Here is a 17475-nt window from a genome sequence, read left to right as displayed (position 1 = left end):
TGGCCTAGTTAAAATATGTGCCTTTTTGGTGTGTTTCGTTCATCACTACAAGGTAAAAAGGAAACATTACAATTCAGGTCTTTAAAAAGTTCATTTATTGAAAGTCATGTGTAACAGCATACAAATGAGCAGATCTAAAAACATCATCACTTCAAGCCATTTCTGGAAACATAGCAGGAGGGCTCCTCATCTGGTGTCAGAGCTGAGCCGCAGGCCGCCCACACACAGTGCCGCCGAGCAGCGGACGGGGCGCCGAGCGAGCGGCCCGCTGCCATCCCGGGCGCCGGCCACTGTTCCGGAAGGTCGTGGTGTGCTGTGGCAGCTCACGAACAAATCAGATGAATGTAAATATCTCTTTGTAAACCATTTATTTCACTCTGTTTCGTCCAGGTCAGCAATCAGATTGTCGCATGCTGGGTAACTGGAAAAAATGATAATAAAAAGTAAGTTTAAATAGATCTTGTTCTTCCCTGTGATTTGTCTTCTCGCTGGCTGAGGTGCCCCTTCTACGTTTACGGAGGAAAATCAACTCTTTTGCTAAAAATGCAGAGACGGTATGTAACCAGACGCATGAAAAGCTTGCGCTACTTGACCACGGAACGTGAGGTGAATGACTTTGTTTTAAGGCTTGAACTCTGAAAACCATCTGTACCCCAGAGGCGTGTCTGTCTCTTGAGGAAGGGCAGGCCGATGACAGGGTGTGGCTGGAGAGCCACCACCTCCCTGTCTGGGGAAGGAGACCCCGATCCGCACCAGGGTCTGTTTACTGAAAACCGCTCAGACATTACAGCTGGGGAAGGAAGCTAGAACAAAAACAGGATGCAGGCCAAGTGTCCCTGAGACATTCCTAGTGAAATCAAAACGAGCTAAAACCTCCCAAGTTTTTAGTGGCAGACACATTATTATAACATATATAAAGGCATTTTTTTCACATGGAAACCACCTCCCACATGCTGGAAGAGGGATTTGGTGTATCTGGCCTCTTGGCTTTAAACAGGAATAAAGGTTTCAAAACCAGCTCGTGAAAACTGGGTTGAGGGAGTCACAGGTTAGTGGAGTGAGTACACCGTTGACGGCCCTGGCCCACCCAGATGCTCAGATTAGTTTAACCCACGGCCAGAAGTGGTGCCAGAAACCACTGCAGACAGTTTCATTGCACAAAACAGGGCACCTCCTGTGTACCTACCCGGTACCACGTGGGAAGATGAATAAGACACAATCCTTGACCTCGAGGAGCAGGTGGTCTGGTCTGGCTGGCTGGCTGGCAACCACCTTCCAGAAAGACATGTGGGCCTTTGCCCTCCCCAATGCAGATTTCCTGAGCTAGAATCGGCGGAGGGAGGGGGGCTCCTGTGAGAACCCTGTTTCAGCCACGATTACTTGAGGATTTCCAAGACAGGATAGTGAGCAAAAGATCAGAATTCACGCAAGAGAAATAGGAAAATCAGTCTGTTGCCTCTTTTGAAAGATGCAAAAAGGGATTATTTCCATCTCAGGCTTCTCAGTGTGTGTGACGCTGATCGTGCCTCTTTAGTGCGCAAGTCTGTAAGTAGAAGGGTTATTAGAATGTCACGTGTGCAGCCGCCACGCTTGGAACGCAGGTGGGGGCTGTACACTGAGTAAGCGAGTGGGATGCGTGTCTGTGAGCACAAGGATAAGCATGAACCATGACAGGCGTATCGAAAAAGAAAAATGTAACTGAACTTCGGGTAGAAGACACACACCCCAATGACGTGTGCACAGAGTAATGGTAAAGACCTGTAGTAGAAAGAAAATATCACAGGAATTCTTTTAAACCAAACTCGAGGAAACTGGCATCTCTCCTTATTAATGAGTTCATAGTGCCTGTGGGCTCCGGGCCCATCTAGTAACTGATCATCACCTGACCCGTTCCCTGGCGGCCCTCAGACGGCTCCCCGGAACCCTCGACCCCCCGCCCCTGTGGGACCCCTTGGGAGCAGCGCAGATGTGAGGTCCCCAATGTGAGCAAACAGGAGCCAGGCCGAATCTCTCTCCCTGGAGCAAATTCCCTGTCACTGTCTCTCCGCTGGTTTGATATTTTATTTGTTGTTGTTGTTGTTTTTTTTTTAAGATTTTATTTATTTGTGAGAGAGACAATGAGAGACAGAGAGCATGAGAGGGAGAAGGGTCAGAGGGATATTTTATTTGGTTTTGATGCAAAGCCTGTCCTGACTTTAGGATTACAGCCCCAATATTACCGTTCACTGGTCCGGGATCCCCAGTGCCTACGGCTGCCCGCCCCATCCTGTAGACATCTGAGTAATTCACCCAGTGTTGCCCTCCATTTGCTGGAGCTTTAGTAGAGAACATTCCTCAGTGCTCCCCCCATCCCGCGGCATGTCCAGAGACAGAGAACCTTTAGCTACTGCCCAAATCTCACTCCTCTGCCATCACTTCTTAGGGCTATTTCCAGAAAGTTGGGTCCACCGTCCACACCACAGTGATCATGGTCTGGCTGTGAAGGGGGGGTGAGGACGTGCTTGCCAGTGGGACATTAGCTGGTCTGAACTGGGACTGGAGCCCTCGGCCGCCTCCCCATCCTCTGCCTTCAGCCTGTCACCATGGCCCTTGCTGCGGCCTGCTTGGGTGGTGTGGCCACATCTGCCGTGGTCTGGGGCTGCCCTCCCAGCAAGGGGAGGGCCGACGGGGCACCCTGGCAGCTGCTCTTCTGAAATACTGTCCACAGATGACAGACGTGTCCCCCGTCTGCACGCCTGCTGCTGCGACCCCATTTTCTTTGTTCTCGTTTTAAAAACCTAATAGAGCCTTCTCTCCACAAACCCTGACTTTTGTGTTTATTTCTGAAGTTTAACTTGAAATTCAGAGTTTAAAAAATGAGTCTCTCTGGGTGACCTGAATTGTTCCCCAGGCAACCACGCTGTGGGGTCCAGCAGAGCCTTTTCTGCCTCTTTGTTCCCAAGCCCCCAGGCTCCCCACCCCCCACCCCGGGGAATGCCCGGCCTGCCTCGCCCCTGCTCACAGACCGCGCATGCTCAGCCCCAGCCTGACCAGTGCTTCCACCGGCGCACCTCCACCCAGCCTCTCACTAGTTCCCCCCCAAATGCACACCCCCACCCGTCTCGCTCATTTGCACGTTTTCCGTCTCTGTGCGGCCAGGTCAAAAAATGGCCCTGTTCCTTGTGCCTCTGGCAAGAAAGCATCTATTTTTAACCAGAGAAAAGCATCCCGCCCCCACCTCCAACTGGGGCATTCTCAAGCTTGTCCCCAGTGAACAGAGCTCCAGGGAAGCCATAAGTAGCTACTGCCTGGGGGGGCCAGAGCCGGCTGCAGGCCCTGCCCCAGGAGAGAGGCAGATGGACGCTCACCTGTCCAAGCAGCCAGCAGCCCGCAGCCCAGGGACTGACCACCTTCTTGAGTTCAGTTCCCTGCCAGTCACTTCCCAGTTCTGTTCACTTCATCTCTGGGCCTTCTTTCTCCTACCTGTACAGAAAGGACACTGAATGATTTATCCAGTGGCCCCTTCACACCTGCCAACCTGGCCGGCTTCACAGTCACCTTCACCGGAGTCGGGGTTGTGCGGGGGCTCCCTCCTAAAGGGAAGCCGGTTCTCTTTTTAAGGGTTTTTGTTTGTTTTTTGGTTTCGGTTTTGGTTTTGACCAGGACCTGAGTGATAGGAAAGCTAAACCACTTCCCCGAAGTGGTACAGAGCTGAGATCTGAGCCCCCGGTGGTGTGACCTCGAAGTCCAGGCTCTCTTGTGCTCTTCTGACCCGTTCAGTGAGAGCACATAAGCCACCAAGTGTGATCTTTGTGGAGCTGAGCAGGAGTCATGGGGAAGGCCGGCCAGCGCACACAGGCCACGTGGACTCCTCCAGGTGGTCACCGGTTCGCTCGGAGGAAGGTGCCCTCACCAGTCCTCTGCAGAACTTCGTGGAACATGGCCTTCAGGGGGGCCCGCGACGTGGCAGAAGGCGCAGGGCACACGGCGGGCTGCCTCCGGGTCAGCAGAGTCCCGCCTTGCGCCCTGCTAAGTGGCCTGCACACTCACTGACCTTCCCAGGAATCCATCCGGCTGTGGGCAGGTGCAAAACGGGCCCAGAGTTCACAATGAGGTCACCAGCACACCCGGCGGTCCTTCTCCCCTCGGGCCTCTGACGACCACTGGTCTGTGCAGACAGAGGTCAAAGCCCCAGGGTCCCTAGACCATGGGGACCACAGGCCTGGCTCCCTGTGTTTGGGCTCCCAAAGCGGGGAGCATCAGGAGAAACCAGAGAAAGGAAAAGCAGAGGCGGGAAAGCCTTCGTTGCAGAACGAAGGCGGGGCGATGCTTCCTTGGCTTTCTGGAAAACAGCAGCTGGAGCTGGACTTGGACCTGCGGCCCGGCGGGCGAGGGGGGCGGGGGCGGGGGGGGGAGGACCACGGACAGCCAGGGTCAAAGTGCCCAGGCGCCCCCGGATCTGGCAGCTCCTGCGCCCCGCTCCTCCTCGGAGCTCTGCCGACACCAGGGTCCCACACCTCGTGCAATCCCACGATGTCATCTTCCAGCTTCCGGGAATCCCGCGAGTCCCGCAAACTTCCTCTGCACATGGGCAGGTGTCTGTGTTTTATAGGGACCATGTTTCCATGGTAAATAGATTTTTAAGAATTCCCAAAGGACAGACAGTGTCACCAACAGCACAGAGAGGAGCCTCTGGCTGCCTCATGTTTGAAAGCGTTAAGAATAAAGACAACACTGACATTTGGGGTTGTAATGTGACGGAATCACAGTCTTTTAAAGGCAAGAACCACTTCTCCACACTCCATGCAATATTCAGTGTTTTGTTCACTTGTCTAATTGGATTAAAATATTTAGCTCCCTTTAAAATCTTGATTGTGAATTTATATTGCAAAATGTAACGTCTGACTCAGGAAGCAATAACTGGAGCAAGTGTGTCTGAAGCAACAGAAAATTCGATTTATTTTTCTTCCATGAGTCTCATTCTGAAATTATTCACTCTTGGACAAACTGAACTGTTAAATGGAAGAGCAAGTTTGGCTTCAATGAAGCCGTATGTGCTTTTCAATATTAATTACACACAGGGCCTTCCGTGGGGACAAAAAAAAAAAACAACCCACAAAAGTTAAACTGTGCTATTCGAGTTGCTCGGGGAAGTTTCTCTGAGGGTCGCGAGACCCTTATGTTGGAAACACAGCACCAGGGGTCTCGTGTCACTCTTGAAAAACACTCAGGCAGCAGGGAGTTAATGACATTTTTGCTGCATATGTTCAAGTGTATTTAAAAAAATATGCAAGTCACTTTGGTTGACAGTGTCTTGTACACAGTTTTGAAAGAATCAGGGCAAACTTTAACAGAGTCAGTTTTTATTTGAAAAATATTTTCTGGGAATGTATCAGTGTTTATTTTTGAGACTGACAATTCGGGTGAAAATCAGGATAAAAACAAAAAAACAACAATTTGGTTGAAATCAAATTGTTTGTTTTCATCTATTTAGAATTCTTTCCAAAAACTCTTGGTTCAGGAGGAGGCTTTCTAATTTATTTTATTCAGTGTATTTGCTGTTCTATTCAAGCACCATCTGTCCTGCAGGTAGCTAACTTTGGGGAAGCACCCATGTGAGGCCGGCGAGGCCCCCAACGCTCAGGAAGGACCCTCACAAACCTGCGTACATCTCCAGGTCCCATCCGGGGCGAGCGGCAGGCACCCCCCCCCCACTCCTCAGCAGGACCCCCGCCCGGTGACCCTCCCTCAAGCGGCCATTTCTGAAGGTGCCCTGCCCCTGGCTTCAGGTCATAAATGGGCCCTGCTTCCCCTCCTCCCCTGTGCCCGGTTCTTTGCTCCTTTCAGCTCTCTTGCCACATCCTTCCGTGTGATGAGACAATGTCCATGATTTTCCTTATAATCACATGTGGCTGCTGGATCCAAGCACAAGTTTGAATCAAATTAGAAAGTCAGTTCACTGCCAAGAATACGCAAAAGTCACAGGGCCAACTGATTAATCACTGATAAGTCAGTCTCAGGAAAGCTTCCCGACTGTAGAGATGCTTCGTCTGCAGGGACTGGAAGGGCGCCCCTCCCCAGACTGAGCACTGAGGACGGAGCCCCAGGGCCCGGGGGAGAAAGTGGCTATCAAAAGATGCAAATCTGAACCCCGAGTCATCGCCCAATGAGTAGTTCCCCCACAAACCCTCGGGGGTATAAAACCATCCTCTAAATGGACAACTTCTGTTCTTTCCCATCTCTCAGCTGCCATTCTCCCCAAGAAGAGGCTGATCTCAGCAGCTGGTGCCACCCTCCTTGGCCAGATGTTAGAGCCCCAGGTGCTGGGTCCCAGACCCCTGACTCCCTGCTCCCAGCCACCAGGCCCCACCACCACTCCCCTGAGACCCAGCCAGAGTCTCTGTGCCCACCAAGAAGAGGCGACAGGGCCTGTGCCCAGGGAGGGGCCGTGGGGCCATGTCTGCAGGCAGGCTGGGTGGGGGTCTTCAGGATGACCAGCATAGCCATTTGAGGACATTTTAAAAGCCATTTTCTAGAAGTCCCCCACCCGCAGCATGAGGCAGGAGAGTAACAAAGCCACCGCTTTTAGTCACACGAAGAAAGGCGGCCCCGAAGCCCTGAGCCAGGCCCACTGGCGGCCCGCGGCCTGCACACCAGCAGTGTTGCAGGGAAAGACGGGAATTGTCATGGTTAAAATCGTCACCATGGCCTACTTACCACTACGACCGGCTCGCTCTGCCAGACTGTTGTGCGGGTTTCAGGATGTAAGCAGAAACGACTGAGAATAAGAAAGCCTTCTGAACAGATGTCAGTTTCCCGTAAGAGGCGGCAGGCCGACCCAAGGCCCGTCATCTGCTCCAGGGCCCAGGGCTCGGGGCCTGGGAGCAAACCAGAGGCCTGGGACTCAGCTTCGGAGCAGCAGCCCCGGCCAGGAGCTCTCCACTCCCTGCTGGGTGTCGGGTGGACAGAGTTTGAGAGTCTGACACAAGCAGTTAAGTCCTTATGCTTAATCCATCCCGGCCGAGAAAACGGAAGCCTTTAGTTAAACGCTTCATCCCTAAACGAGAGATGAACCAGTGTCTCTCCAGGAAAACAGGGAGCGGGGTCAGTCACTCGGGAGCTCGCAGCAGGCTGTGTCCTCCAACATCCCTGCTGGGAGCACACAGCGGCCTTGTTCACCTCAACGGTTGGAAGCTAAACTCACAATTCCAGTTTATTCCACGGCCGAGTAGGTCTAATGCCACACTTGGGTAGAAAGAGCAGGCCTTCGGTTTAGATATTCCGCAGCAAGCTTGCAAAACTGGATCCCTGCCTCTTCTTTGAACACCAGTATTTGCTACTGAAAGCCAACAGTCCCTCTATGAAATGTCTTTTGTCCTGTTCATATTAAAATAACTCCAAATGTACTGTTTGAATCTGAAAGATCCCTTTAGAGATGAGCCAGATGGGCTGGTATCAGATAACTCAGGATGGTCAAAGCATCTCTGTGGCTTCAGGCAAGAGAAGAAAGACCTGCTCATTTTTCTGAGGATTTTTTGAGGTTTTGGTTGTTTTTTTTTTTAATGCATTTTATGAAAATTTTGCAATCCATTTGGCAATTATCAAGTTTTTTAAAGCCCTGGAAGAGGTTTCTAAGCATCGATGGTCCATGTTAAGATCTGAATGGCTGCAAGGTAGGCAGATGGGGAGTTAAAAGGGAAACCCTACATGACAATGCTCTGGTCCAGAATCAACAGGAAACTGCCATGTGCTCGGAGCTTGTACAGAAGACGCCCCACAAGTCTTATTCTGAAGTGGTTCTTGGCTCCTAGAGCCAAAGGATTCACTCATGCTAGGAGCCCCTGTCCCTCTACTGCGGTGACAGGAGCCTAGTCACCCGCCAGGGGAGCCGGTGGCCCCAACCCTTGGCTGTCTTCACACACAGCTCGCTCGCCCTGCCTCCTGCAGGACCCGCGCAGACAGTTGGGCTGTGGCCCAGGTCGAGTCCGAGCCCTTCGGAGCCTCCAGGGCTCCGAGTCCCTCAGAATTACCCAACCAGCTTATTAAAAATGCCTATTCCTTGCATGTGTGAACAGAGGCCCTGAATCCGTGATCCTCGCAGTTACCTGTCTGCAGGCCTCCCGGACGACCATGGTGGTGTGAGAGGGTCAGTGGCACCAGGGCCACGGTGTACTGGTGGGCCCCCAACCCCAGGCCGTAGTTCAGCGCCTGGCACGGGGGGTGTTCTCTTACTCTACGTGGAAAAATGAGTAGTTCCTGGCAAGGGCTTCAGTGCGGTGAGTGGGAAAATTCCCTCAGAGGAGAGCGGCTCCCCGGTACCCATTCAGCACATTTTGAAAGAAGAATGACAGTTTCCCCCTCTTCTCATTTCCAGAGGCATTTTTCCCATTAATCATTCCAAGCACTCACTGTGTGGGCACCTGGGGGCCATCCTAATACAAGGTCCTAAGACAAGGAGGAGACCGTGGCCAGCCCCTGGACTGCCTCATTATCCTAACACATTGCTTGATGGGGCAAAAAGTACAGCTCCTCTGACAGGAAGAGAAGCCACTCAGGGGAAAAAGGTCTCACGCCACCCTGCAGACTCACCTGGATATTCTCCTCCCTCCATTGTCCCTTCTGGTGGCCCCAGGTCTACCCTCAACAGAAGGCTGGGGCTGTGGCGTCAGCCTTAGGGGCCATGTATAGTGTCCCTACTTGCTAGCTGTGCAGGCTGTTGGTGCCTCGGTTTCCCTATCTGCAAAGTGGAGACAAGAAGCGATCTTTCAGGCTCGTGCAAGGGTAGCAAGAGTCAGTGTGCGCTCTACCGGTAGCGCTGCTGGGCTCAATTACCCGGCAGCTGACTTCGGACAAGACTCCTGCAGTCCACTCACCGTGGCTCCCCCAATTGGCAGCCCCTCTTTCCTCAACCAATTCAAACTGTACACATCCCCCAGGGGCGGTTCAGAGTCTACTTCCCGCAAGAATGCTGCTCACCACCGTAGCCCTCCATGTCCTTCCACGGGCTGCGCCCCTCAGGGTGGCCTGCTGAAACGAGGGCTGCTGTGCATGAACCTTAGCTCCCTCAAGAGGGCAGGCCCATGGCCCTCACATCCGTGCCCCCACTGTGCCCAGCAGAATCTTCAGGATCCCCCTGCCAGCTTACGAGCTGCCCAGTGGGATCATTGGGGATTTCACCTGTTCTGACACAGCTCTGAAACAAGGAACGAGAAAGAGCCCCCCACACAGACGCTGCTGTGTTCTCTGGTGGGTAAGCCGGCCCAGAGGACTACCCCGGCCCCCCACCCCTGCGCTGGGTTTGCACAGTACCTGGGATCTCAGACATTCCACCTCTTCTGACAGGCTCTGTCTCTCTAGCAGAAGCTGGTTCTGCTTTTTGAGAAGCTGCACCAGCTGCTGGGCCGTGGCCTGGCTGTGCTTGTCCAGCTGCTTTAGCCTGCAGAGAGATCCACCACAGAGTTAGGGATGGGTCCCGAGACGCGGGGGCAACCAGCTGCAGCGAGCAAGGGGGGCAATGGCCAACTTCAGCCCTTCAATGCGTCCTGCTGCTGTGCATGTCCGAGGGAAGCCCTGGTTGGTGAACCCGGAGCTGTAAATCCAGGTGACCCTGAGGGGCGAGGTGCTGGCCACCAGTAGGCTCTTGGAATGCAGCACTGATTAAGCTGAATGGAATTGTATCAAATGTGAAAGGGAATCAGGAGCCTTCTCCAGGAGTTGTCAATGAGGAAACACACAGAGAAGTTGGATAAGGAGAAGCAAAACTGAAACCTTAAACTCACAGAGGTCGAGGATGAGGGGCCTAAATGCCTCCATTGTTCAGCTGGAAACATCTCTGGCAGGCTGGAGCAGACGGCCCGCCCTGGCTGGGGAAGTGGGTGAGGGACAGCAGAAACACTGAACTAAGGGTTTTCCATTATTAATCACTCAGTCAATCATGAGCTCCGGCATCGCTGACCAGATGTCTTTAAAGATCCTAAATTTGTCATTCTGCTGATGGGTCCTCCTCTCCAGACTTGCTAATTCACTCAAACTATTATCCTCATTTGTCCACAGACGGCTTCCTACAGCACACTCACCCCTGGAAATGTAGGCTTTGGATTAAATTTAGAGTTGCACAACTACCCAGAACTGTTCTGGAAAGAAGTTGGCTGTGTCCTGCACCCTTCCTGGCCGGCCAAAAGCACCAATGGTGAAATTAACTTGTATTTTCACAGGGAAAGGATTTTAAAGGCTCAAGATGCTTTTCAAACTCCAGGCTACATGTCCAACACTCACTGAGTCAAAGGCCATGAGGTGATGTGCAGACACTGGCGTCAGGCTGCCCTCCGGTTAAACCTTCCCGTGGCCGGCCAAGCTTCTCGCCGCTCCCAGCACCACCAAGCATTGACGAGGGCAGAGACCTGGAACTGGGGGTGGGCGGACTCCTTTCCTAACCCAACAGGGAGGCGGCACCTGCAGACGGGTAAAACTACGTTCTGGGAAACCTAATGACACTCTAGTATTGTTCATGCTCTCCCAGATTCTCCTGCCACCTGCAAGCCTGTCCATTTCCGAGACTGCACTGACCGCGGGCCCTGCCCGCCCTTCTCAACCTCGGAAGGATTTTTGTGGGCATCTTTGTTCAAGCCGTCCCCGAAGGCACACTCGCGTCCCCACCCCGGTCTCGTCCTCCTCCTCCCGCACTACGGGCTCCCCTTTTTCAAGCACACCCCGGCCTTTTGCTACTTCCTACTGCAGCAAGTGAGAGGAGCCGGAAACCGAGAGCCAGCGGCGGGCGCCCAGGCAGCAGGACGCATGCTCACACAGCCCGCCCTGCCCCCTGCGCGGGAGGCCGCCGTCTGGCCCCGCCCACAGGCCCAAGCCCCGCCCCCTAGCCTCAAGCCTCCGTTGGGTTCTGGAAAAAGCGCAAGGAAGAAGCCAGGGCAGGACTTAGTTCTTCCCTCCTGTGTGTGTGGCTGTTCAGGGCCAGGGTCAGCTGCTTCGGCCCTGACTGGCCTCCCAGTGTCCCGGATCAGGCTGGGGCAGAACCGAACACCACGATGTTCCAACCAAGTGTGAGCGGTTTCCTGCTTCGACATTGCATACACGGTAGTAATGCCCCCTGGCCCCTGTGACCCTGCCTCCGATCCTGGGGAAGCCAGGGCACTGCAGCTGTGGGAAGCCCCCTCTGTCCCCACGGCCACCCATCACACTGTCACATGGGGACAAGGTTTTCTGAGAGCAGCCTCAAAACCACCCCCGGGCGTCAGACCAAACGGGAGTTTTCCTGCACCGTCTCCTGGAGGGGCGAGGACATCCCAGGGCGGCCCAGAAGCCCCGCCAGCAGGCTGGGGTGGCGCGGGGCAGGGGCACTCTGCCGGGGCTGACACACCGACAGATGCAGGCAGCCACTGCTCATCTGAGCATCTGCTCTGCTGCCCAGCACTGGAGTGGGCCCGTAGAAGATGCAGAGGTGAGGAGAAGAGCCTTTTTCCTTGAGAAGCAGACAACCTGCTGCTTGGATATTTGAATCAGACGACAAGCATCATCATTAGCAGCTGAGCTGTCTAAACCCTTGGGTGGCTTCCCCCCTCCCCCAATCAAGTCCTGGGTGTGGAGACAGCCCCAGGCTAAGCGCTAGCCAGGTAGTAGCCCACTGGTTTCATGCTGTCTGGAAACAAATGCAACAGAAACACGGGATAAATGGATGACACCATTAAGGCTTAACGGCAACAAGGCGCCAGGAGTGGCCTTTCTCCATGTGGTCCCTTGCCCTGTGCTTTGATCAAATGGGATAACAGTCCTATGGACTGATGGCTTCAGTGTGTGTTTCTGGGCTCCTGGAAAGAGGTGGCTGCCTGATCCAGAGCTATGGGCTGAGCCAAACCCTGCTCTCCTCACAGCACAAAATGCCGGCCCTGGGCCAGCCACACTGGCTTAGAGCCAGAAAGGGGGCCAGTTCCTGCCTAGACCCTCCTCCCTTGGAGCCCCCAGGACCTAGGCCAGGCTCTGCTGGCAGTGTTTTGCAAACCGTAGGCTTCAGATGCCGGCAGCGATTACCTGAGAGCACCCAGGCCCCACCCAGAGTGGCTGATTCAAGCCAGGTGCCGTCCTGCAGAAGTACCACCGATGAAGTGAGGAGTAAGGACCTCGGGAGAGCCTTCCTTCCCTGAGGCAGAAGCCCCCCCAGCTTCACAGTGCGAGCCAACTTGCACACCCCGGGACAGTCCATCTTGGGGGACTCTTCCCCGTTTAAAAGACATGCTCCCTCCTTGTTCAAGGTCAGCCTCTATTATGTCACTCACGTGCTGCGACAAAGTCAGTCACAAGCTCAGAAAAGGTAAAAAACAACAACAAACCCAAACCCACATTTGTTAAAAGACAGAAACAAAGAAGGAAACCCAGATTTTAGATAAAAGGGACTCGGTTAAGGAAATAAATTTCAATAGCAGCCCTCTTGAGGTGTTTTAGGAATATTGGGAAGACTTTTTTTTTTTTTTAATTAACAAGTTATTTCTTGGAACAGCCGGCCCCAAACACCGCACAACCCTGCTTCTACTCTGTTCTTGGAGGTTTCACTACCATCGGTTAGAAGAGATATCTTGGGGTGTCCTGTAACACAAAAGTCATCTTTTATTTTCCATGCTGCTTATGGCTCTCATATTTGTCCTTCTAAGTGCTCGCGCTCAGCCAGCCCCAGATGCAGTTCCCACCACGGAGCGCGGCTAACGTTTACTGAGCCCTGAGCGTAGTCCCCCCGCACGGATTATCAAATTAAAAGGTAGGTGCTAACATCCCATTTTACAGATGAGAAACTGACGCTGAGAGGTTCAGTGAACTTGCACAAAGCCATACAGGAAGCGCTCGAGCTCGGTGGTGTTCTTAACTACTGTTAAGGAATGGTTCGTTCATTGAGTTAATTCAACAAATCAACCGGTCAACCCTTCCTTGGTAAGCACCTCTCATGGGTCAAGTACTATAGGGTAGATACTGGGAATACATCAGGAATTACAACTGGTCCCTGGAGGTGGCGGGGAGGGGGGGTGGGGGGGTGGAATTTGGGGGGGTGGGGCTCCCAGCCAATTAAGGAGAGACCAGCTGGAAAAGGGAAAGTTTCGGCACTTGAACTAGACTGAATGAAAGCAGGGAAACCAGTGGGCACGGGGCAAGCGTGGGGTCCAGGGCGCTGGCGCCTACCCAGGAAACACCATCTCCAGAGTGCTGACCACATGCCAGGCACCGCGCTAAGTGCTCACGACCACCCCACGAGGCAGGAACTAGTCTTATCCTCACTTTAAGGATGAGGAAACCCAGGCACAGACAGGATAAGAGCTGGTTCAGGCCACTCAGCCAGTAAGTCAGGATGCGAAAGAAAAATGGGTATTGTCTTTGGGGGGGGTGGGTAGGAGGGGCTCCCCACAGGAGAAGGGGTGCTGCAAAGGCCATGCTGTCCGAGAACCGAGAGCTGGACCAGAGTCCGCAGGCTGCTTACAGCGTCAGTGATGCTGGCCCCAGCAAGCTTGCAGCCAAACCAACAGACGTGGACCTGGTCCTCCAGGCGGTGGTGGTCCCTGCACCGGGAAAGAGAGGATGGGAGGAGGGACAGGCCTGGGGTATTAGTTCTGGAGTCAGGGGGAGGTACCTGTGAGCCGCGCACCCACCGAGCAGGTACACAGCCTGGGGCCTGGGACAGGTCTGTCTGGATGTCCAGCTATGTGGGCTACACCTGCTGAGAGGTGCGGCCATGAACACGGGGCAAGATTCACCCAGGAAAGCCTGGCAGAGGTTTTCAGGTTTGTTCAAAATACAGGTGTCCTTGGGGCGCCTGGGTGGCTCAGTCGGTTGAGCGTCCAAACTCTTGGTTTCTGCTCATGTTGTGATGTTGGGGTCCTGGGATCGAGCCCCGAGTTGGGCTCCATGCGCAGCGGGGAGTCTGCCCGTCCCTCTTCCTTTGCTCCTCCCCCTGCTTGGGTGCTCTCTCTCTCTCAAATAAATAAATAAATAAAATATTTAAAAATCTCTATATAGGCATCCAAGCCCCCTGGAGGCTACCAGCTTTGCACATCTGCTGCAGTGGGCCAGGGCAGGGCCTCGGGGATCAGCCACATTTACAGGCTAGCAGGGGGCCGGGAGCCAGCAAGCCACAGAGACAGATGACTGACCGAGAGGAAGGAGGACAGCCAGGAGAGAAGGACCTGGAGCTTAAGCGAGGAGACGCTTTCCAGGAGGAAGAGGGGGCCTTTGCGTGAGATGCCACTTGGTGCTGGAACAAACCATGGACCGGCTGGCCCCGGCTGCCCGCGCTGTCAGTAGGGAGGTGTGGTGGAAGCCCGCTTATAGGGACGGAAGAGGGGAGACCGTTCTGGAAAGGGGGAGAGGGGCTTGGCTGAGGGCAAGGGAGTGGAGGGGTGCTGAGGATGGAAGGGGCTTGAACCGGTGTGGAGGAGGGAGGGGAACTCCTCGAGGCAAAGGGTGCCAGGCTCCCCCAGGCGGGGGGGGGGGGTACCTGCAGCAGAGACTGGGGCCCTCACTACCCACCCCAGCCCCGAGGCAAGGGGGCAGGCCAGCTGGGCGAGCAAGGGGAAACCCCTGCTCTGCAGCCTTCCCGTTCTGCCCCAGTTCGGAGGGCACGGGTGTTTGTCGAGAAAAGAAGCAAGGTAACGGGGTGGTGGCCAGGGAGCTGCTAGGAAGGGCGGGAGCACTGGCCAGGGGCAGGGGCATGAAGGCCGAGCCGAGGGAGAGCCTTCTCACATGGACACGGGCACCCTGACTGACCCTTTGGACGATCTCACCCCGTCTTGGCCCTGCAAGGACTCCTGCTCTCCAGCCACCCAGATGCCCCTCTGCTCTCCCACGTATGTTCTTGGCACTGGGGGGTCCCTCCACCTGGAGCGGGACCCCTCCTATTTTCAAGGTTCAGCTCTGAGTGTAAGTGTCAATCTGAGAGCTTGCAATTTCTTGTTCTGTTTGGGTCCCTTGTTTTGAGCCATTTCTTCCCCATGGCACGGAGGAATTAGAGGAGAGACTGGGGCCGCCCTCCCGGGGCCTGCTTTGGAGTCTGTCTGGGCAGCAGGCCCTCCTGCGAGAAGGAGCCCCCAACAGCCTGCGAAACACACACAGCAGGGGAGATCAGGGGAAGCATCTGATTCCAGAGCTCAATCCTTAATTTGGACCTTCTTACCCAAGGCCTGCACGCAGCTCATCTCTGGACTGGGCAGCTATTCCGTCCCTCCCAGATGCTCCTGGGACGTACTTGGCATCTGCCCTGTGCACTCGCGGCACCCAGCAGAGCCGCGGCCAGGCCGGCCTGGGGCAGGAGGCCAGCCCTCCCCAGGAGGCAGCTGGTGCGCCCTTGCCCTTGAGGGCACCAAGGGCTCAGACAGTCTGTGAGGAAGGGCCCCTGCGGGCCACTGTCTACCCCGGGCTGGGCTCGCCACCCTGACTGCAGGGGCAGGGCCCATTTCCTTAAGGACCTGCGGTTGTGTAACCGCCACCACCGGGCGGGAGTGGGGGGCCTGGCGGGAGGGTGGGGAGCGGAGAGCAGCTGCAGCTAGGCTGGGGCAGAGCAGAGCGGTCAGCACGGGCTGGCTGAGGCAAAGGCTCCGGGGGGTGGGGGGCACGGGGGGGGGCGCGGTTACCATGGGAACAAGTGGGCCTGGGTTTCTGAAGCCCACAGATCAGATGTGAGGGGGCTGCTCCGTGCGCTGGGCCTGGACACCGCTCTATTGATCCAACAGCGATCCTCCCCGCCACACCCCGCCGGCATGATCACAACCAGCGTTTTTTTTTTTTTTTTTTTAAATATGCAAGACTTCAGGATAAGATGGAGCAAGTGGTGCAATAGAAAACAACTTTGTAGAGCTGAGTGGGCTGGGTAAAATATCTTATGCAAAACAGAAGCCCTGTGAGCTGCCGGCTCTGGTCCTATGCTTCAGACACTCATTTGCTGTGAATACTGTGAAAGCAAGTGAGTACATATATTTAAATTTTTTATGTTGTATGTGATACATACAAAATATATGCAGTGTGTAAATAACTTATGGGTATACTAATCAAATGAACACTCGTGAGACTGGTAACAGCACCCAGGGGCCACCGCTCCCGTGGTCATCCCCAGGCCCACCCCCTTCTTCCTCCAGAGGTGGCCAGTATCCCCATAAATACAGGTTTTTTAGATGAGAGGTTTTCGTTTCCCTTACTAATTTCACCCAGCAGCTTCCTACCAACTACTGTGGAGTCTTTCTTTTTTTCTCTTTCTTCCTGTTTTTGTGTTGTTTTGGTTTGGGTTGGGGTGGTGGTCAAATATCCTTCCTCCTAAAATGTTTTCAGACCGGCGCCCCTTCCTTTGGTCATTCTGGCTATAGTAAAGATTTGCCCTCCCCTTGTTAGATAAGTGTTCTCAAACGCTCCGACCCACGATTTCACTGGGACAGGGGGCCTCCTCCTGGAAATGAAGAACGGTTTTCAACCAACATATGGATTTAAAGGGTGCAAATATCTGACCATAAAAGATGCACTCACTTCTCTACTATTCCCAGTGAGTAGTAAGCATTTTACATTTGCTAACTCATTTAACCCTCCTAACAATACCAAAAGGTAGGTATCGTTTCTTGCTTGAGAAAAGCCAGACACAGAAGTTAGTCATCTGTCTAAGCTCAGACAACTCCAAGATGACCATGGCACGAATGACATGCTCCTCACTCTGTGTCTGTCTCTCATGGGTGGGACCACCTCCAGTCACCTCCTCCCTCACCCTTCCAATCCACAGGGCTCAGACTCCTGGCTCTGAAGACTGGCCCCTCAACTCTCCCGATCTTTCTGCAGCCCACCATCCCAGCCATCCCACTGTGCTCCCATCCACTTACTATCATCGTGGCTTGTCTGCCACTCCCACTGAACTCACTCGGGTTCCCCAAGGACAGGAACGGGGTCTCGTTCAGCTCTCCATCTGCAGCACTTAGTGAGGTGCTGGATAAACGCATCAGAATGAACAAACTACTTACCAATGGATACTGTTTATACAAAAGAGAAGACCTGTGATTTCATCTATAGTATCAGTATGCTTTCATATGTGATAATTTCGAAAGAGCATAACATACATTAAATGACTTGAAATATGCTACTGAAATTCACCACTAACTTAAAAGAATCCTCCAACAGACGAGTGACTGCTGCACTTGGACGTGGAGACATGACTTCAAACTCCCACCACGAACTACCTATTCTCCTCGGGCAGGAGGCTAGATCTCCGTCAACCTCACACTCTCCATTTCTAGAACTGAGAAGAGAATACCTCCAGACCTCCTGAATCAGCAGCTCTGGGGTGGGGCCCAGCAGTATACGTTTTCATAGGACCCCTGGGTGATGCTCATACCTTCTCGGGTGTGGGAACTACTGGCAGGCAGTAATTCCCAGTATTACTCCCGCATGCAAAATGAGTTCTCTTGGAGAATAATTGTTTTTTCCATGGCTCCAACTTTGATCCTCGAACAGCCAACTGTCCAAATGGAAACTGTC

General features: G+C 53.9%; 1 protein-coding gene across 1 annotated transcript in view; it reads right to left on the bottom strand.

Annotated features, from left to right (window-relative positions):
• Positions 1-289: 289 nt before the first annotated feature.
• Positions 290-17475, bottom strand: part of SDCCAG8 (SHH signaling and ciliogenesis regulator SDCCAG8) — a 233058-nt gene continuing 215872 nt past the window's right edge. The window contains exons 17-18 of the mRNA XM_035010960.1: positions 9289-9415; positions 290-421 (exon numbers count right to left, since the gene is read on the bottom strand). Coding sequence (XP_034866851.1) covers positions 392-421; positions 9289-9415 — 157 coding nt within the window. The 3' untranslated portion in view covers positions 290-391. The remainder of the gene's footprint in view (positions 422-9288; positions 9416-17475) is intronic.

This window comes from Mirounga leonina, unplaced genomic scaffold, assembly GCF_011800145.1.
Source record: "Mirounga leonina isolate KUSES-001 unplaced genomic scaffold, KU_Mleo_1.0 Mir_154, whole genome shotgun sequence".
Lineage (NCBI taxonomy): Eukaryota > Metazoa > Chordata > Mammalia > Carnivora > Phocidae > Mirounga > Mirounga leonina.
The sequence above is the reverse complement of the archived record's forward strand: the minus strand, read 5'-3'. Positions and strand labels throughout refer to the sequence as shown.